We start from the raw sequence: 22,960 nt of genomic DNA on the forward strand, positions 1-22,960 counted from the left end.
GCTTAACCAAGAAACAGACCTTGGTGGGCAGAGCTGTTTCTGCTAGTAGGATTCCATATATAACATTTTCCGAATTCACATTGTATAATTATTAATTTATGTTCCCTTGCGTACTTTCAGAAATAATGTTAGGCAATAAATGTTAGGATTTCAGAATATTAAATAAATGAAAACGATTCCATTTTAAATAAATGGAAACTATTAGCACATGAGTCAGGAGAAACAAGAGGTTTCTTGATGGCTGGAAAGACACTTTGTAATTATTTCTGTAATTTTTGATGACTACATAGGATAAATATGTTCCCACATTCTTTTCTGAACCAGTGTCTTCATTGTTATGGTTGCTATGTAAACAAAACCCTGAATCTCTTTCAGGTAAGTAGGAACGTGTCCAGAGTGGTTATGATTTCTTCTCAGCTCTTGTTCTTTGGAGTAGAAATAGCAAACGTTCAGCACCAGTGCCTTCCATGACAGTGTAAGTCATTATATTCTTTTCTCTGGAGTCTGGATTTAGCCTCACTTAGCTTCCCCAGCACAGAACCCTGGGAGGTTACAACTAAGCAGGAGTTACCATTCAAGATATGTTGCAATTTGCATTCCCAACTGAGAGTTCACTACACAAAACTTTCTGATATGGGGTGTGTCTGCATAGTTATAGCCATCTTTCTAGCAGATACTACATCACTGTTAAATTTCACTTTATTTTTTTATTTATTAAAAAAAAGGTTTTTTTTAATGTTTGCTTGTTTATTTATTCATTTATTTAGAGAGGGAGAGAGACAGAACTCGAGTGGGGGAGGGGCAGAGAGAGAATGAGACACAGAATCTGAAGCAAGCTCCAGGCTCTGAGCTGTCAGCACAGAGCCTGACGTGGGACTTGAACTCACGAACCACGAGATCTGACCTGAGCCGGAGTCAGTCGCTTAGCTAACTGAGCCACCCAGACCCCCTCACTTCATTTTTTTTAATATTTATTTATTGATTTTGAGAGAGGGAGAAAGAGAGAGCACATGAATGGGGGAGGAGCAGTGGATCATGACCTGAGCCGAAATCAAGAGCCAGAGGCCTAACCTACTGAGCCACCCAGGTGCCCCAAGTTTCACTTTAAGAAGATAAAGTAAATAATCCCAGCCAATTAAATGCTATTTTATTTTTTTTTCATTTTAAAAATTCTTTAGGGTCAAATATATCTCGGTGCTTGGTGCTTAGTACATAGGAGATCCTTAAAAAATGTTGAATGAAAATCGATTTCCAAAATAATCTGGTAAACCCGTTTACTGAAGATCTGGAAACAATTTCTCTTATGGTAACTATACAGACTCTTTGAAATTACACAGTTCAACCCCCTTGCTTTATAGATAATACATCTAAAACCCTCAGAGGTTAACTTCCTTGTTCAAGTTCAGCAGCTATTTATAAGCAGGCTACCCCATTATGTAGGTCTGTTGAAGGAGGAGTACTACATAATGCTTGCATTTATTTCTTATAGAAATGACCACAAATTTACTGGCTTAAAATACCCAAAATTTATTTTCCCATAGTCTGGAGGCCAGCAATGTGAAATCAGTTTCACTGGGCCACAATCAAGGAGACAGTAAAGCTGTACTTCCTCCAAAAGTTCTCTGGGAGACTCCAAAGCTTGCCTCTTCCAGATTCCGTGGCTGCCAGCATTCTTGGTTTGTAGCAGCATCGCTCCAGTCTCTGCTTCTGCAATCCCATGGCCCCTCCTCTTCTATCTGTGTCAAATCTTTCTCTATCTTTCTCTTATCGGGACCTCTGTGATGGCAGTTAGGGCTCACCTGGATAATCCTGGATAACCTCTCCCTTTCAGGATGGTTAAGCACATCTGCAAAGAGTCCTTTTCCATGTAAGGTAAGGTTTACAGGTTCCAGGGACTAGGACCCTGATGCCTTTGGGACCATTATCCAGCCTACCACAGGGGTTATGAGTGTGCAGCTTGGATCCACCTGCCTGACTTTAATCCTGGTCCTGTGTGTTCAGAGATTTATGTGCTTTTGTTTATTCATCCCTAGAATGAGAATAACTACAGTACTTATCTCACAGGGTTATTGTGAAGATCGAATAAAGTAATACACATAAAAACACTTAAGAGGACAATGCTATTACCTAAAAGCCGTCTACAAATGTACTCACTCAGATATCCATTCCATCTAGCCCCAGCTGTCAAACTTTGATAGAGTTCCTGCTTATACTGATATTTAATTAAATAATGATTTGTTTATTTACGTATTTATTTATTTCTACCAAGAAGCCATACTCCAAGTATCAGAATTAAGCTTCTTGCCTCCCAGACTGAGCAAGTCTTGACAAAGCAGCTCTCGATCTAGAGAAATTCTGTGCTTAGAAGAGGTCCATGTTGCAGTTACCTGTTATACTTTCTGACCATCTTTTGTACCTTCTGACACAGGTCTGTCTTCGCATCAAGCAAATATAGCTGATTTACTATGATTCACATTTTCATACAATTAATTCTTTTACATGCTGAAAGAACAGAGAGGTGCTGAACCTTTTTTTTTTTTTTTTTTTTTTTACTTTTGAAAAATTTGTTTTAATGTACTTTCAAAGTGCTCCTCTAGTGAATAAGATAATTCTGTGGTCACATATAGTCATAATACTTATGCTCTTAGAAGGAAAAGAAGTATCTTTCTTCCAATAATGATAAAAGGCACTAATTATGTTGTCATAGTAGAGTACCACTTATGCTTAAATCACCAACTCTGGCTGTTAATGGGAAGTAAGTGCTGTGAACTGACCAGTACAGCATATTTTGAGAGAACTAGATTAGTCTTCTGAGCTTTGAACACTTATTAAAAGTAACAAATGCCAACCTTAAGGCCATACAGCCCTAAAAAGTTTGCCATGGTTTTCTTTTTCAGGAATAGATTATCTTATCTTGGCTAGAATTTTTTTAAAAATCATGATTTTTTTTAATATATATATTTAGCAACTCTTACCATGATTTTTAAATGTAAGGGACACAATGTCTACAAAATATTAGATGAAGTTCTCTTTCCCACTTGCCTTTTCTTCTCAAATATTGTAAAAGATAAAACAAAACAAACAAAAACCAACAAACCAACATAAATAAACTATATGAAGTTTCATCTATAATTGGGTTGAAAAGTCAAGCATTGTTACAAGTGTGTTTAAAATTCAGATTCACCATTTCCTAAATAAGTGACTTGGTCAAGTGACCTAAGGCTTCCTACTCATAGGACTACTGGGGGCTTATATCAGAGTTTTATTTTGTAACCTATTTTTTAAAAAAGTGATGTTTTTGACAACCCTTAGGAATTTACCACGAACACTTTCATAATACTTCAATCCAGGGACAGAGGTTGGAATGATCTTTAAGGAAATCAGCTGAAGGATTATCTTGGCAATGTCTTTAGTTTTACCCAGGGATGGCTATCCCTTACTGCACTGAGGTCATTTAATGTCTTTAGTTTTACCCAGGGATGGCTATCCCTTACTGCACTGAGGTAATTTAAACAGAGAAATCCTAAGTGCACAAATTCCCTGCAGAAGGGAAACATAATTTCAGCCATTCTTCTTTATTTCTTGGCTTTGGGGCATTTATAGAATAAACATATTGGTATTCAGTTTTGCTAAAGGGTTTTTTAAAAAATAAATATTTTAGAGCTAGAGCTCCAAATGACATCCATTACAGAGAAGAGGAAGGGAAAAACCCATACAAGCCACTCTTTTATATTCACACTGCATCTTTAGTTTTAGAAAAAAAATGATTATATGCCATCACAATATTTTTTAAGGTATGTCTTAGGGATAAATAATAAGAAACATGCCAACTTTATGGATGAGGAACCAGACATATCAAAAAGTTAAGGCTCTTTTCTCAGAGTACAAAGAAATGAATGCAATGATTGCAGACAAGCTTTTCTTGCAAATAAGCAGTTTAGCCGTAAACTTCCCTTTTCATACAGCATAAAACATTACTTTAATGGCACATTTTAGTCCAGTGGGTTGCCAGCCCTGCCTATAACACATAGATAGCTGATTTCTCCCAAAATGTAACTTATGAGACAGTGTTCTATCAACTGGTCGTCTACCTCTCAGAATAAACATGAGCCGTGAATGTCTATGGATTTGTGGGGCCTCTACGAATCTTGGGAATTTCTGTCCAAATACAATAGAAAGTATGTTTGGAAAAACATAGACTGATGAAATCAGGTATGTGTTATAGTTTTTAATCTTCACATGGGGACCACGTGATGAACTATTTAATAAAACAGTTGAGATTTATATGGAACAAGAAGAAATTTATTGTTAAAGATTTCCTTCTCACTATCTAGAAAAAATCTAAATTGTGCAGTTAATCTTCTCTAATTCAAAGTCTGGCCTCTGTGACTTATCATTGGCTCATTAGGGTGCTTAAATGATTGCACAATGGATCATATCAAACCACAGTTCAGAACTGCATGTTAGGAAACAAGCTATTTATTTTGGTGTGCAGGCAAGCCTGCTGGGCTCTATTAAGACACTTGGTTTTAGGCTACCAGATTCTGTCATGGTATAACCTAAATCTTTCAGAACACCTGGTTCAAGACATGTGTTATTTGGCTAAATAACTATAATTTAGTATAATTTAGTTTTGTTTTCTGCCGAGGAGACAGGTTGGAAATGGAAAAGTAACATATAAGGACACAAGCAATGGCTTCTATGTATATAAACCAACGCAATAATTCACAAGAGTACATATATTTAATTAAAGATACTGCTCCCCCACACCACAGAAATTTTAATTAATGAATTCCCTTAAGAGACATATTGAGTTCCTCCACTGTGCCAAGCATCACTGTAGGCATTTTGAATTCCTCAGTGAATAAACCCAACAAAAATCTTTGCCTGTGTGGATCTCACTTCCTAAGGGGGTGAGGGAGATAGACCACAACCCGCTAACATAATAAATAAGCAAGTATATAGTAGATGAGAATTCAGTAAGTGCTATGAAGAAAATAAGTTAAGTACAAAAATGTGATGGAGGCTTGCAGGGGGAGCACAGAGGCAATCACTTCAGTCTATCGGATGTCCTTGAATTACTTGGGTGAGAAAACATTTTTACTAAAAGAACATATCATTAGCATTGAATAACATCATCACTTTGTCGCATCTTATGCTTTCAGTGTAATTCAATTTCATTCCATTTATTTATGTCTTCAGTTACTTAGCACCAACCATTTGCAAAGCACTATTTTTAGGCATTGGGGCCACAGTGCTAAAGAAAATAAAGTGCCTGATATTGTGCAGCTTATATTCTGGTGGTGGAGACAGTCAACATCAAAGCAAACAAATAATGATGAAGAGAAACACCCTCAAGAAGAAAGCAGGTTTGGGGTTCGAAGAGTGACAGAGTTGGAGTCCGTGGATTTTAGGTAAATTGGTCAGCGTTGACCCCAGTGAAGAGAAATCTGAATGAAAGAAGAAAGTGGGTCCCATTTAAGAGTTGAGGAAGACTCTTCCAGGTGGTAAGGAACAGATATTACAAATAGCTTGTATTTGAAATGGATGTATTGCACTCAGGAAACAAGGAGACTGGTGTGGTTGGAGTAGGCCAAGCAATGGAGAGAGAGAGGAACCCGAGGCCTTATTACACTTCTGCACTAAATAATAGTGAGCTTCTGACATTATGCCTATGGAAAAAAAAGACAGTTTTGTGAACTACTACCTGACATAAACATTATTGTCCTCCTCTCTCCTATTTGTACCCAGAGTGTTCATTAAAGCCTGGACTCTGTCCAGCTGGTCAGACCAACTTCTTCATATACCAGCTGTGAACTCAGGCAGGATTTTTAAATCTCCCTTTGTTGTCGGTTTTCTCATCTGTAAAATAGTGATTAGTATACCTGTCACATAGGATTGTTCCAAGGACTGAATGAGCTAGTCCATGTGAGTGTTGGTCAAAAGGTATAGACTTTCGGTTACAAATGAATACGTTCTAGGGATATTTTTCTGCAGCATGGTGACTACAGTTAATCACATTGTATTATGCATTTGAAATTTGCTGAGAGAATCGACTTTAAGTACTTTCACTAAAAAAAAAAAAAGATAACCATGTAAGGAGAAAAATAAGGTGACTGAAACAGTGTCACCATTTTTATCGTTATTCTATAGTACTTATGTCCAGTACCAGTTGCATGGGGCTATCAAGCAATTGATGTGGGGCTAGTCTTAATGCAGAAGTTCTATAATTGTAAACACATCAGATCTCAAAGATCCTTGGACAATGCTGTTCTGGATAGCATGCTAGACACTACAGACTCATAAATATGAACAAGGCTTGGTCCAAACCCCACAGGTGGTCACAAGGTGGCTCTGATCTCAGGGAAAAGGACAAGGGAGCTATGAGAGACAGCAGAGAGGGCCAACCTAATCCTCCTTAATTCTTCCCAGGAACTATCAAATTCCAATCTGTAGCCAGTGGCCTTTGTGATTTATTGGTTTGCACACAGAATAAAGAAGACATTCTTAGGAACCATCCTGCCACTCCCAGGAAGACGGATTCTCTGTGCACATAAATCCACTGTAACTCCTGAACTGTAGGGGAGGGGTGACCATATGGAGTGTCCCTCCATCCTCAGGCAAGGGGGAAAATTACAATCTAATTGTATGTGAATTGGCAGGGAATTTCGTCCTCTAGGATTGAGAACCAAGGCCTGAGACATGAAGTTGTAAAACAAAAAGATACTGTTTAGTTTTTGATGTTAACTTAGTATTGGTAAGTTTCAAAATGCACAAATAAAGTTTAAATCATTATGTCTGTTGTTATGAACACCTATTATCATTCACTGAGCATTTGTTTTGTGTCTGGCACTATTCCAGATGCTTTACAAGTTTATCCAATTTAATCTTGAAATAACCCTATCATTTGCATTTCACGGTTGATGAAACTAAGGCTCAGAGAGGTTAAGTCATGTGACCAAGGTCATATTAGTAAGTGATGGAACTAGGATTTGAACGTAAGTCAGCCTGGGTCCAAAACTTGTGCTCTAACCAGTCCACTGTGCTACTGACACTATTATCCCTCCCCACTAACAACAACAACAACAAACACATCCCCAACAATCACCACAGCAAAACAGCAGCCTTAGTGAAATCAAGACATATCCCAAAGAATGACAGTGTTTGTTAACATTTTGCCTGAATTATGGTCCTACCTTAATACTAGGAATTTTCCCATTGGCTTTATAAAAAGAGAGGCTGGAAGAAACGACCTAATGAAACTGGTAGCTATCTTACCATAAAGGCTCCTTGGATAGTTACTACAGTGTCCGTTTGAGGTCTCTCAGAAGAAAGTCCTCTCTTTGCAATGGAAGCCACAGCTCCCACATAAGACCCCAGCCCTCCAGAAAATGTGCACGATTCTAGAGCAAGCATGTCATGTTCTCAGCTCATGCCTGGCTAAATTCTAACTCTTAGGTTTCCTTTTTTTGCCCCTCTGTCTTAATTGTGTCGCAAATTGGTTTTATATTTTATATAGTTTGAATAAATAAAATATTATAAGCAGATAAACAGAGCCAATATTCATTCCTGCTTTAGAAACTTCTGAAAATAGAGCTTTTTAATGAAAGAATGATGAGCCTCTCCATCGTATACGTGAGTATACATCTAATTAGGTGAGAGGTAATTGCATTTATTTAACCTTAGCATCACAGTTATCTCTGTCGGAGATAAATTTAAGCTTTAATTGCAGTTTATGTGATGGCCATCTGTCAAATATTACTGGGCAAAGCCCCACAGCTCACTTGAAACAGGGCAAACTAGAAAATTTGCAACTTTGTGCAACATTAGCACAAACTCACATTGTAGGAATCAGCCCTGACAGAGATCACCGAAATTTAACCCCTCCTTTTTTAGCGTCATAAAAATCTACATGAATAAATCTTTACATGTTGGATGGTCATCCTCAGCCACACACATATGAATTCAGTAAAATATGGAAGTACAGGCAAACTGCTCTTCAGTCTTATTGCATGAAGATGAAAAGGTGTTATGGGCAAATTAATCTCTTACTTTGGTTATTATTTGAAAATGTCAAATTATATTTAGTGAAGTTTGTATAATATGTTGCAAAGAAAGATGGGGTTCTTACAGATATTTAATATTTATGTGGAGAATAGGGACATACATATAGATTGTGTGTGTGATATACATATGACATATACATATATCGTGTACTATGACATGACGTATATATATTTGTATATATATATGAAATTGGCACAAGATATTCATCACTTGGAACTATGCAGTCCTTAAACTTCAGCTTCTAGCCAAGCCAATTTAATATGGAATATAAATTGGCAATTTTAAATATTTATTGTAACTGGTATTAATGAACACATAGCAATGAAAGATAAAGATACAGTCATATCATTGTGTTGCTTTTGATTGTAATTAGAAGCTACCTTTGTTGGGTTTCTTTTATATATATTTATTTATTTTATGGAAAGTGCAAGCGGGGTTGGGCGGAGAGATGGGGATCTGAAGAGGGCTCTGTGCTGACAAGCTGACAGCAGTGAGCCTGATGTAGGGCTCGAACTCACGAACTACAAGATCAGGACCTGAGCCAAAGTGGGACACTCAACCGACTGAGTCACCCAGCTGCCCCTAGAAGCTAATTTTGAATTCATTTAAATATTTGACCAAAACAATTAGTTTCTTATTTCCTTTAAAATATTTGAAACTACCTTTTTTCTTCATGATTAATAAAGTATTCAAGATTTGTGGCAGATGATTGCAGTGGATATGGGGTATGCTACTGAGACCCCTTTTTAGGACTGATCCCACCCATTGGGAGTGTTGCCCTCAGCTGCTGAAAGCTGACTTGACCCAGGGCACACAATTGGGTAGGGGCCCACATCCATGGACTAGTCTATGTGGAGGAATAAAGCCTCATTGACCCCCTATATCTCACGGTGGGGCAACTCTAAAGGGCCATTTGAGCTCCAGAGCTCTCTATGGGGCCATCCTTTGTCCTGAAGCTCAAGTCCCCCTTCTGCTCAATCCTACTGCCCACATATCTCCACCAGTATTGTCCCAAAGAGTACTCTTTAACACCCTCTCTGTGTGCATGTCCCTATCCCAGAATCTACTTCACAGAGAATCCACAAAAGACAGAGGAAAATCTCCATAGATATGCTCAGAGAGGAAAGATTAATGTATAGCATTTTAATAAACTTCACTGGGAGATTTTTATTAACAGTTTTAATTCAACAAAATTTATTAAACATCTATGATGTTCTAGGTGTTAGGCTAAGCACAAAAGATATAAAGTTAAGCAAAACTGAATTAAGCAGAATTTATCTCAAAGAACTTGCTGGCATGAAACACAGACATTCCAACCAGTGAATATAATTTAATTGAGACAAGCCTTGTGTTAAGAGAATGGGCAAAGTGTTCTGAAGGTATAAGAGAAAGGGATGCCTGTCTCTCTGGAGACCCAGGAGACAGGAAAGAGTTCATGAGGACGTCTGAAACAAACTCTTCAAACATCTCTTGAAATATTCTTTCCTCTCTTTCTCTCACATCTCACATCCAATCTTTCAACAAAAGCTATTACCTCTGCCTTTAAATGTAAAATAGTCCTCCCTGTCCACCATTCTGCTTTCTGAGGTTTAAGTTACCCACTGTCAACTTCAGTCGAGGAGCGGTTGTTCCCTTTTCTGACTTATCATGAGAAGGCTGACAGTAGACTAATACCACATCACGACACCTGTGCTGTTCATCTCCTGACGCAGGCATTTTATCACCTCACATCATCACAAGAAGGAGAAGGACAGCACAATGAGATATTTTGAGACAGTGCATGCTCATAACTTTTATCATAGTATATTGTTATCATTTTTCTTTTTTAAAAAAATGTTCATTTATTTTGAGAGAGACAGTGTGAGTGGAGGAGGGGCATAGAGAGAGGGAAAGAGAGTATCCCAAGCAGGTTCCATACTGTCAGTACAGAATCCAATGTGGGGCTTGAACTCAAGAACTGTGAGATAATGACGAGCCAAAATCAAGAGTCGGACGCTTAACCGACTGAGCCACCCAGGCACCCTTATAATTTTTCTCTTTTTTCTTTACTTATTGTTGTTAATCTCTTACTATGCCTAGTTTATAAATTAAACTTTCTCATAGGTATATATAGAAAAAACATAACACGTATAGGGTTTGGTACTATCTGCGGTTTCAGGTATGTACCGAGGTTCTTGGAACACATCTCTCCCCCTCCCCCTCCCCCCTCCCCCCACCCCGGGGGAAGGGAGACTATTGTATCTAGGATCCAGGTTATGCCACTTTCACTGCTGCTTATCTATGCAAGCTTACGGTCCCTCATAGACACAGCCTCATAACTGGTCTTTGTGCTTCTACTCTTCATCTATTCTAAGCACAAGTCATGATTCTGCTGACATGGAAGTCACATCATGAATTCCTCTGCTGAAAACATTCTAAAGTTCTCTTCTCAAAATAAGAACCAAAGATGTTACACCTACAGTGTCCTGGGCCATCTGCCTAGGATAACCAGCACACTCCTGCCCCAGGGTATTTGTATTTGTGACACTTGCGGCTCCCTCTGCCTAACTCCCCTTCCCCTCCTCCTTCAGGTTTCTTCAACTGTCAGCTTCTTCCAGAGGAATTCCATGACTACCCTCCCTGAGCACAATATACCCCCCTTTCCTGCTTTACTATTTAAAACAGTTTTTTTAATGTTTATTTATTTTTCTGATATAGAGCATATGGTGGGGGAGGAACAGAGTCAGGAAGACACAGAATCTGAAGCAGGCTCTAGACTCTGAGCTGTCAGCACAGAGCCTGACACGGGGCTCAAACCCACAAACTGCAAGATCATGACCTGAACTGAAGTCAGGTGCTTAACCCACCCAGGCGCCCCTACTTTTCTCTGTAGCACTTACCATCTGCTCTGTGCCTGATTAGTAGTTGCTTTATTTAGAGTTCGCCCTTGTTTACCTGAAAGTAAACCTCCATGAGGGCAGGGATCATTACATGTTTGCTTTTGGCTCCATACCCAATAGGTACAACTGTCCCAAGAACAGAGTAAAAGCTTACTAAATATTGTTAAATAAATGAATGTTTACAAAAATGAAGGGAAGTAAGAGAAGGATGAAACCCTTCACTGTGAACAGTAGCTGGAAAGCATGGAAATCAAAGTATTTCAAATGTACTGTGACTAAAATGGAAACATTCTTTGTGGTTGACACTGAAAATACAGGTTGCATATATAAACCATGAAATATAGTTGTCAGGGGCCGAACTGTTCACACGTTGACGTCCTAACCGTCAGGACTCCAGAATGTGACTTTATTTGGAGATAAGGCCTTTAAAGAGGTGATGAAGTTACAATGAGGCCTTTAGGGTAGCTTTAATCCAATAGGACTCCTGTCTTTATAGGAAGAGAAATGCGGGCCAGGACGGTTGCAGAGGGAAGACAGTGCAAACATGTGGAGACAAGCATCCACGAGCCCAGGAGAGAAACTTTCAGAGGAGACAGCATTGCTGGCACCTTGATCTCAGACCTGTAGCTTCCAGAACTGTGAGAAGAAGATTTCGGCTGGTTAAGGCACCCAGGCTGTGGTACTCTGTATGCCAGCCCTAGCAGACTCGGACGACGGCATATGGCATTAATGGTAAGGAATTTTTCCTTTATCTCCAAGCTACTGTAACATTTTAGCAGGGAGGGAAGTGATCTGGGCAGAGACCTGAGTTTCAGGAAGATTGCACTGTGGTAATATGGAGGATGGTCTAGAAAAGGGAAATAAGTGGAGCCATTGAGACTAGCTGGGGCGTGTTTGCAATGGTTGGGATCTAGATCAAGTAGGAGGTAAGGGAAGAGGCAGGTATGGAACTGGGAGAACCCTCAGAGCCAAGACTATTGGGACTCAGTGACGTGTTGGGGGGTGATACTGATATCCACCACAAAACAGAATTTAGTCAAATGCAGACATTCAAAAGAGTTCAGATCATATAATTGACATGGATTTCAGTGGTCTCATACTTGAGAAAACTTCTCAGTATGGAACCTTAAGACAGATTAAAGCAGCATTCATTGCTGCTCAAGATGTGAATAGCACTCCTTCAGAAAAGGGGCCTGCAAAAAACAGCTGCAGGCTACATCTTTTTCTTAGGGATAATATGTATTAGCATATTTAAAAATCCAAGAATTTTGCAATGAATAAACCTATTTAACTTGGCCCCCAAAAAACTATTTTCCACATTTATTTGATTATGGAACGCTTTTTTGTGAGGCACTTCCTAACCTCTCCCTAAACATGAATACTCTAGAATTTAACACAGTTTGGAAAATAGTGCTGTGTTTTGATGCACTAGAATGGTTCCAAAAATGAATAGAGGAGCTTTGTATGGGTCATTTCTATTTCCAATAACAAAACTAATCAACATTGTCTTAACACACTGGCAGAATAAACTTATTAAAGGAATACAGTTTGGTTTTCCTGTAGCCTAATTATTACCAGATTCAAAAAGAAAATTCAGAATCTTTTGAAAGTACCACTAATTCTTTCACATCCCTAAAGACAAACTAAAAGTGTCTTGAAACAACAACAACCACAACAAAATGGTATCCTGGGGACTTAAGGGGAAAGTGTAGCTCAAATGCAGAAATCTGGGAGTTTTGACTACGGTTCTTTGAATTTAGAGCAGTTACGGTATACATTTTTCCACATTCCACTGGTTTCTGAAACCCATGTGGCCCGTGTGCCATGACTCACATGCGATGCGCACATAGGCCTTCCTGCTCTTTGTGGTGCCCGCCGAGCTCCAGGCCACACACTGGCACCAGTAATCTTCCGGCCCAAAGAGTTCTTCCACTTGCTGGCGTGAAATTTCAATGCTCACTTCCCGGACAATGAGACCTGCCAAGAGAAAGGAAGACTGAAGTCAGGAAAAGACTAGTACTAACAAAACTCAAACCATCATACCGTGTATTTCCCCCGAGTGATCTGTCTTGATGCCATAGATCAACACACCAGATACTGTCCCTGTCCACCTGTGATTTTTCCTCTGGCCCCAGTTATTGGACTCTCAACTTTTTCATTTTCTTATTTGCTATTTCAAATCTGCTTTCATCAGAAGATGAAAGTCGAATAGATCTATCACTCCACAAAATTACACCTTTTCTCAAATAGCCTGACAAACATTCACCCTCCACTGAGGTATCTTCCTTGGTTTATTCAAACATGAACTTGAATTTCACATCTCCTAAGGATGGTAACCAAATTATATAGGTTGTGGAAAGATAATCTGTGTGCTGTACATAACCTTACAATAACTAAATCTTCCTAACTCTTCACATGAAATGACAGAGAATAACCTAAAACTATAATCATATAAGCCACAAATATATATAAACACATATCACATTTTTTTATAATATTGTCTGGTACCAAAAAGCTATATACATTTTATAACACCTTGTATAGTTTTACAGTAACTAAATCTTCCCCTAACTCTTCACATGACATGAGAATGACCTAAAACTATAATCATAAATGTATATATAAAAATATATATGCCAGGTTTTATTATAATATAAGCTAGTATTTATAAATATGTGGCAATTATTTAAAACTAAGTTATTTTAATAGTTGCATTTTAGCTATTAAGGCACACTGTTTTCTTTAAAAAATACCAGCCTTAAGTTAACAAATCCCTGCTATTTTATCCAAAGAATGTGTGACTTTAAAGTTTTCATGCACAGTATTTTGAAAGCCCAAATGTTTCTCTATAATTGTAATGTAACCAAAATCCTCTGAAAGTGGCTTCCAGCTAAAATGCTCAAATAATTGGATTTTATTTTACAGCATTATATCATCCTAAATAACAAAAAATGAACTAAGAATCTGAGATTATCATTTTAAGAGTATTTATCTTAATGTACCTAAGCCTATTTCTTAGAGTCATTCTGCAATGTGCTTCTTTGCACTGAGCAAGAAGGATCATCTGATCAATGCACGTGGACAATTGCCAGTTTGCCTGCACACACTTTCCGTATGAGGTACCTATGGAGAGTATTGGCAGGGGCATCCTGAGGGACTAGAAGAATTTGACTGGGTTAAGTATAAGCACAGTAAGAAAGATTAAATATATTTCTTTGTACTTTCTATTCATGCATTCATTCATTCATTCATTGCACAAATATTTAATATCAATTATGGAAGAGGTATTGCCCTAGGCACTTGTGAATCTCTGATGAGTAAGATAGTCCTTACCCTCAATGAACCTATATTATTGTGCAGAGGGTACATATTAACTACAGATTATACAATTTATTATTTAATTACAACTGCGTTCAATGCTGCAAACAAGAAGTATAGTGAAAATGAGAGTGAATAACAAGTGAACTCAACTTAGTACGAAGGATCCAATGTGAGTTAACTTGGTTAAATTATCTAAGGAGAGGGTCGGAAGATATGGGAAGACGCAGGAAAGAGAATGAGGAGATTGAGAACCCAGGAGAAGACAACTGAGCACCAGACACAGAGATGGTGGCATGAGATGAAGCTAGGGAGAAGAAAAAGTTCAGTTAATATATATTCTTGTAGACCGGTGGTTCTCAAAGTGTAGCCCCGGAACAGTTTCATCAGCAGCACCTGGGAACTTGTTGGAAGTCAAATTCTTGGGTCCCACTCCAGACTCAAATTGAGTATGAAACTTTGAGAGTTGAGCCCAGCAATTTTGGTTTAACAAGCATTCCAAGAATTCTGATGCATGCTACAGTTTGAGAACCGCAGCTGCACTCCATGTTCAGAATTTGGGATTTCTTTCTGAAAGTCATGGACATCATCAAAGTGTGTTAAGCATGCAGATGATGTAATCAGATGAGAATGTAAATATAAATATATATGCACACATATATATGTGTATATTTGTGTATATATACACACATCCACATATATATGACTATGTTATGAATATGAAAAATATGAATATTAGGAATTTTTAGTTCCTAAAAGTTATGATTTATTAAACTATTTGCATGACTTCTTGGTATAGGTGACATGAAGAGTACAAGAGTAGTCCAGAACTTGTCCTAAAACTGAGACCATGCTCAAATGGGTCAAAGCCCTCAGGAAAAATAAGGAACACTCAATATGAATGGATGCTGTTCCACTAGGGAAATAAGCAATATTTTCTATCAGGAACTGCAGGGACTTGAGTCATAGAAACAACTAAGTCCTTAGATCCACTCAAGAGCCCCTGAACTGAAATGAAGCCCAGGAAAGTGAATTTTATAAGCCAAGGCAGGGCAAGATCCTGAAGGGGCAACTCTGTGGCCAAAAATGTATTAAATATATTTAAAGTTATTGTTTAAAGTCTTGGAAATTAGTATCCTTTATGCTTATACAGTGATCAGTTTAAAAAATTTTTTAATGTTTATTCATTTTTTTGAGAGAGAGAGAGAGAGAGCATCAGTGGGTGAGAGGCAGAGAGAAGGAGACACAGGATCTGAAGCAGGCTCCAGGCTCTGAGCTGTCAGCACAGAGCCTGACATGGGGCTTGAATTCACAAATTGTGAGATCATGACCTGGCCGAAGTCGAACGCTTAATTGACTGAGCCACCCAGGCACCCCCACAGTGGTCAGTTTAAAAAGAATTTTCAAGACACTGGCCTATCTAAGTCCCTCACTCCTCTATGAAAAGATCGGTATGTTATTTTAGTCAATGTCTAAATAATAGAACAATCTCCACAGCATAAATCCCAACTTATTAACGAATAATGCTACTTCCCTTCCTCTTTCCTAGTCTCTGCTTAGGCCCTCTCATTTCCTGTCTTACTGCAATTATATTCTCATTTTCTGATATCTAGGAGTTCATGGAAGGATGGCACACAGCTTTCCCCCTCACCTCTGCCCCACCCTTCTTTTTTATTCCACTCTCTGGCATTTAATACTTTTGCCTGTTTTACTTGTTTATACCTTCTCTCTTCATGCAGAAATTCAGTTACTGGAAAGAAAACTCTTCCTTTAAAAGCTGTTGCAGTAAATTTACAGTCACCAAAGGGCTGGTAAACCTGTAGTGTGTATTTCCTTAGAACTATAACGGCTCTTTCCAAAATGCAGGGCAGCAACAAATGGGCTCAGGATATTAAAACCACATACAAATATTTTGTGTCCCAAGATGATAACATCAGGCTTTATTCCCCCTCCTTTTACTTAAAGCAATTACAGGAAACCTAATTAAATGCTAGGGGAACTTCACTAGGGCCACTGTATCCTTCAGCCCAAATAGGCTCATGCATGTTTCTGCTGACCACAAATCTGAGGCCTTTTAAGAAGCCACAGACCGACCCTCCTGCTACAGGGATTATTCATAGTATGAATGTTCTGAATTGTGTGGCTCAGGCTCCCTGTGGGTGCAGGAGTCAAACACATACCGATTTTTGTCTGCAGCTTGATAGACGCCCCATTCAGGAGGAGCTGGATTAATTTGTTGGGTACACTTGTCCTGCCACATGCCCAGAGTTTACATTCCAACTTTTGGTCAACCACACTAGAACAAGAACTGAAGCAGGAAGCCTCTAAACACTTCCAGCTTAGAATTCCCTACAATCAACTGCATTATTCAAGCTCTGAGTTCCTTGGTAATGTACCATCTTTTCATTACCATAGGTAAGTTCTTTACCTACGACATTCTGCTCGTCGGCCCAGAGGCTAGTGGTTTGGCTAAAAGTAGGTAATATCCTTTCTCTTTGAAAGTAAAATTTGAAATCTTGAAGTCTTGAGATGGAAAAAGCAAGCTGCCTTGAAATTTGTAATGCCATCAGCATCACTTCCAAGGCGGGTTGCTTTGAAGAGCATTTGGGAACTTGAAATTGGTTTCAGGTTACTTAAGGATGGGGGTGGAATGCTTCTTTCTACAGATTTACTCAAATACAAATGTGTATTTTCCATCACGTCTGATAAGATCAAAGATTTTCCATCAGCATTCTTCCTTTAATAGTGGCATCTCAAGGATGCATGCTGTTTGAAGTTTGCAGTGATCTGCTTTTATAAGAGGATTTATTGTGGTGTGGGAGCTAGAGTGCAGGCAAGTAATTAGCATGCTATATCAAGAAGTCTTATAATGAATATGAATATGCACTTGCTAATAGGGAATTTCAAATGATTTTAGAAATCCAGATGCAAATGCAACCCTCTTATTGGATCTTTGTGAGGCTATACATGCATATGCAATAAAATCTGGTAAATTATATGTATCCCTTATCTTTAGCATAATTTTAATTTTATAATAGTGGTCAGGCAGCACAAATAGTGTTTTTTTAGAGATTATTATAAAGTGAGCACAAATGCATGACAAATCCTGTTGTATAATTATTTAAAACAGTATCTATATCCCCCCCAGAAGTATAATCTGTAGTACTGTCAACAAACATTAAAAGTCCACTGTTGTCAAAAAGTATGTTATTTAATACTTTTTTATCTCAAGTATCTCCAGCATCCTGCTGTTCATTTATCTCATTTATTAGGTGATACTCCAAAATCATGCATCATCTCAAAAGATTTTTTAAGATGTGGTCATCACAATCTGATCAGTTCCTCTCAAACTATTTCTATTCAGATGTCCCCTCACCTACCCAGACAGGATTTTCCTTTGAAGATGATCCCAAGCCACTTATGCCCAAGTTTCCCCACACCCTACCTGCAGTGGGCCCCTGTAGTTCATAGGGGTTTTCCCTGGTGTGTATCTCATGGTCCTTATATTCCCTGGAGTCAGTGGCCCAGTTCTTCCCAGAGAAATGGGCCCCATCCCACCCACAGCTGAGGCCTCAATAAACTGACTTGGGCTTTCTCTTCCTCATGGATATGGACTGGACAGACCATCTGACTCTCCCAAAACAGACTGACCTTGTTAACAGAAGCCTTTGATCTCTGCTTGGACTTCTTTTTGGCCATTGCTGTTACTAATAATGGCATGGATGAACAGTCTCATCCATTTTTGTTGACTATAAGAGGCCTCTTCCTTTTATCTCTGGAGGTGACCAACCATTATTCCTGCCTCCCCACTCCTTATCCTCTTTGTCTTTTTGTAAACATAAAATTGAAATAAAGAAGTTGTTTCACACAAAACAAACAAACCAACAAAATAAAATGTGGCCATCAAATCCTTGCCTTCTGATACCCCATGTATGTTTCACTAAAAAGCATCCTAACCCCACATTAGACTTAGGTGTTATGTATACCCGAGTTGTAGTTCTCATTCTTCTCAATTACTTTTTCTTTCATACAGCAAAGGGAAGGTTTGAGACATCATGTTGCATAGACCTGGCAATTCGGCTTCCTCCACACTCTCCCTGTTGGGAGAAGAGCTGCAAAGGTCACTCTACCAAATCTCATTATAGTACATTCACAGGACAGAGAGTAGTGGGAAACGCATGAAGTTACAGGTAGGGATGATCTGGGATATATTACAACACTTTATTGAATTAGTGTGGTCTCTTTTTCATGCTTTCTCCCAGAGCTTAATCCTATTAGTTTTCACTAATATGATCTAAACTAAGATACATATCTGTTCTAGATGTCTTAATACAAATTAAATCACACAAAATACCAGCATTATTTAAAAGGATGTCACACCAAAAAACAAAAACAAAAACAAAAAAACAAACACAACAACAAAAAACCCTGACAATTATTTCATCAGCTTGTAATTCTCACTAAAATAATCAAAATATAATAACTTGAAAGGCAGACCTTTACTACCAGGACATAGTTTTATGCTACATGACGTCATCTGACAATCTTTAAACTTCATCAGGAAAAGAAGACACTGTAAACACATAATTCATCAACTTTTCTCTGAAATGTGTTCCTTGGATCTTTTTAATATAATATTTAATATATAAACAGTCCATCTAATTAACTAAAATTACTTTGTATAAATGGAAATTACAACTTACTGGTATATTAGATTTATTATAATTTTGTTAAAGTTACATTTATTATCTTTGTGGTCAAGATGAATTTACAAGTCAAAGAGTAACATGACTGGGACTGAATGGTTCAAGGGATTTGTTTGGAAGCATTTCATACCTAGGTCATTGACTTGACTTCCTTTTTACATGATAATTTCTAGTTACTTGGTTCTGTTTGGCATTCCGTGTCCAGATGACCTGTGTTTTGTTTTGCTATGTTTTGGTTTTGTCTAGAACTGAGAAGAAAATATTTATTGGATGGTGTGTCTGGAGTGGGGAGATTTATGGTGCTTTTAGAAAGCTATGTGACAACCATGGATAAATGCAGCTTACCTTAAAGCTTGAGATGTTAACTGCAAGATGATATTAAAATAGTTATAAATGGTACTTCCTCTGACAACATTAACACTGCTTTCCCTTTCCTTTGCCGAAGTGTCAGGTTTTAGATGTTACAGGAGAAGCAGTCCTCCTATTTTTGATTAGACTTTCCAACCACCATCAAACTTAGAGCTGTGAGTAATGGTAATTGGAGTGGGGGGTATGCAAAATGCTCTTTCTTACATACAGAGTGGTAATAAATTGATAGATTAATTCTACTAGTTCTGCCCGATCATTTAATTACTATTCTTAACTTTGGTGATAAAAAAAAACCTGTTGAATGTCTCTTCCAAGAAGTCTTTCTGAGACCAAAATGGGAGCTGAAAAGTTTTCTCTTTTTTTTCTTTTTTAATTTTTTTTTACATTTATTTATTTTTGAGAGACAGAGAGAGACAGAGCACAAGTAGGGGAGGGGCACAGAGAGAGGGAGATACAGAATCTGAAGCAGTCTCCAGGCTCTGAGCTGTCAGCACAGAGCCTGACGTGGGGCTCGAACCCACAAACCATGAGATCATGACCTGAGCTGAAGTCGGACGCTCAAACAACTAAACCACCCCGACGCCCCTAAAATTTAACTTCTACCTTGTATGTCAATGTTCTTTAGAGTACAAAGAATCAATTTTGTAAAAACATGACAGCAATTTAATTTGGGAGAACACAGAGATAGCAGATACATTACTCTTCTAAATATTTTTTGTGAAACATGAAACTTATTACATATGTATTTGAATGTATATTCCAACATTTTTCTTTAAGGTATAATTCTTAATAATTAAATCATAAGTACATGCATTACTTTTTATTTTTATTTCATGCAAAACATTAGTAATTTCTTTTTTTCTCAACTAAAAACAGTTTTTTAAGTTTATTTATTTTGAGAGGGGGGGAGAGAGAGAAAGAGAGGGAGAGACTGCAAGCAGTGGAAGGGCAGAGAGAGAAGGAGAGAGAGAGAATCCCAACAGGCTCCACACTGTCAGAGCCCCACACAGGGCTTGAACTCACAAACTGTGAGATTATAATTTGAGCCAAAACCAAGAGTTGGTCATTTAACTGAGTGAGCCACCCAGGCACACCTAGTAATTTCAATGGAAGTAATTTTACCACAATTAAAAAAAATCTTGTCCATAAGGGTGGGGAAGAGTGCTGCGTGCGTTCTGCGTGCTGCGCACACAGTGGTAAAGAAGGCAGATACGGTCTCTGTCCTTCACAATTCATTGTGGAGACAGTTCTTGAGCCCCTATTTTATGCACTGTCATTTCCAACGTAGCCATCGAGATGAACTCTTTATGGATCCTTTCTGATTAGTTTACTGTCTAATGCAGGAAACAAATGGGAGTTCACTGAATACAGTGACCCTGTCATATGCATTGCATATGGATCCGCACATTAACTGGCACACATATTTGTCCAGTTAATGTACGTTAAATGAATAAATGTCTTATACATAAATCACATGTAAATTTAATTGTAACTCAGAAAAGTAAAAGTAGCTAAAATTTATTGGGCATCTACCATGTGTCTTGGTTAATCTGCATAATAATCCTTGGGAATGGGTATTATTATAATACAGGTAAAGAGCAGAGGTCAGAATTTAAACAATTTTTCATGCATCCAATGATTACCAAAATCAAGATTTAGATCCATTATTTATCTGAATCCAATGTTCCTGTTCCTTGCACTATACCAACATTCCCCAAATTGTGTCTCAAAAAAAGGGTTCTTTGGTCAAATAAGTTTGGGGATTTCTGTTTACTATGTCTTCCTCTTAGAAACTCAAAATGCTAATCAGCATATTAAAGGCATTGGTCAGAAGTTCTGCCATAAAAAAGTATGTTTAATTTGGACTGCCACCACTTCCTCCAAATTTATTAAACCATATAACCCTACAGTCAACATAAACACAGAGCCCCATATCATCATGTCTTTCAACATAGTTTGGCACTTTCTATATATTTATTTATTGAATAAAAGTAATCTACTATTTGGAAAATTCTGAACCCCCCCCCCCTAAATAAAGCTATAGTGAAATAGTTTCACATGGAGAGATCAGGGTAAACATGGGGAAGTGGAATATTTAAGTTTGATGCTGAAGCATGGATTGGGTTTAAAGACTTAGAGAAAAATCAAAGACACTTCAGGAGGATAGAATAGCACAAAGCCAAAGGGCACAGATGAAAAAGCATGGAGCACTACAGGGGAGAAGAGTTTACAGAAACCAACTAAAGAAATAAGGCCATGGAATTAGATAGAAGAGAAATTCATGGAGAGCCTTGATTGGCAGCTGGAGAAGTTTATTCTATGGAGTGGGAACCTATAAAAATGGTAAATTGGTAAAATGATGTTTATTCAAGTGACATATGCTTTAAGGAAAACTAATCTGTCTTGACTAGTAAACAAGACTAATCTGATTTACTTTTAATGGAATTTTAATCATTTTAATTTTAATTATGATTACAAAAATTGTTCTTAGATCTGTGATATTACATCAAGTCCTTAATCTTAAGAGCTTAAAAGGAATATTCTTGGTGAGCCTCTGAAAACACTGTCTGACGATGGAAACTAGCACATATATCCAAAATAATAATTACTCATACTGTTGGGCTTTCATTTTGTACTTATCTCATGTGACTTAGAAGCAAACATTGAGATCAATCACCTCTGGATAGATTGCCACTTACAACAGTTCACACACAGTATACTGAGGACAGCTGTTCACTTGTCTTAAAAGCAATATATTTCATACTCTTTAACAAATTTTTTTAACGTTTATTTATTTTTGAGAGACAGAGAAAGAGAGACAGAGCATGAGTGGGAGAGGTGCAGAGAGAGACGGAGACACGGAATCTGAAGAAGGCTCCCGGCTCTGAACTGTCAGCACAGTGCCTGATGCAGGGCTCGAAATCATGAGCTGTGAGACCACGACCTAAGCCGAAGTTGGACACTTAACCGACTGAGTCACCCAGGCACCCTGATATATTTCATGTTCTTAAGGAAACCTTTAAACCAAACTAGAAAGGATCATTAAAAAAAATTCAACTCATCCAGGATAATTAATGTTACAACCGGGAGATTAGACAAATATTCACCTAACATACAACAACCTAGTAATTCACTTGGATTAAGAAAATAAATTCTTGTTCAATATTTACTATTTGACTTTTGGAAAGTCCTAAATTCATCAGGCCTTGGTTTCTCAACTTATAAAACAAGATAACTTTTTTGTCTTGTTGGCTTATTGAGAAAAGAAATGGAATAACAGCTATAAAAGTAATTCAAATCTGTTAAATTGTATACATGTAGTATAAAAATAACAATTATTTTGACACTATAACTATATTTTATTCACAAAATGACCATTGGAGGTACTAACATAGATTCAGGGAGGGGAGGAGTACTATGATGGGAAATTATATTACGCACACACCCAAATGAGAAAGACATGGCTAGTTTTGGAACTTTTCAGTAGATTTGGGAGAGTCAGGTCTAGGTGGGGACACCAATCACCCAGGGCAATACAGATCTGGCTCTGATATTTAGAAATGAAGTTTGAACAGCAGGAAGGAATTCTGGTGATTTGCCTTTAAGTTTCTTGTCTTTCAG

The 22,960-nt window shown here is 37.9% G+C and overlaps 1 protein-coding gene across 1 annotated transcript in view; it reads right to left on the reverse strand.

The window, feature by feature from the left end:
• UNC5C (unc-5 netrin receptor C) overlaps window positions 1-22,960 on the reverse strand; it is a 357,621-nt gene that overhangs the window by 113,052 nt on the left and 221,609 nt on the right. The window contains exon 3 of the mRNA XM_049630896.1: window positions 12,780-12,923. Coding sequence (XP_049486853.1) covers window positions 12,780-12,923 — 144 coding nt within the window. The remainder of the gene's footprint in view (window positions 1-12,779; window positions 12,924-22,960) is intronic.

Source organism: Panthera uncia, chromosome B1 (genome assembly GCF_023721935.1).
Source record: "Panthera uncia isolate 11264 chromosome B1, Puncia_PCG_1.0, whole genome shotgun sequence".
In the NCBI taxonomy this organism is placed as follows: domain Eukaryota; kingdom Metazoa; phylum Chordata; class Mammalia; order Carnivora; family Felidae; genus Panthera; species Panthera uncia.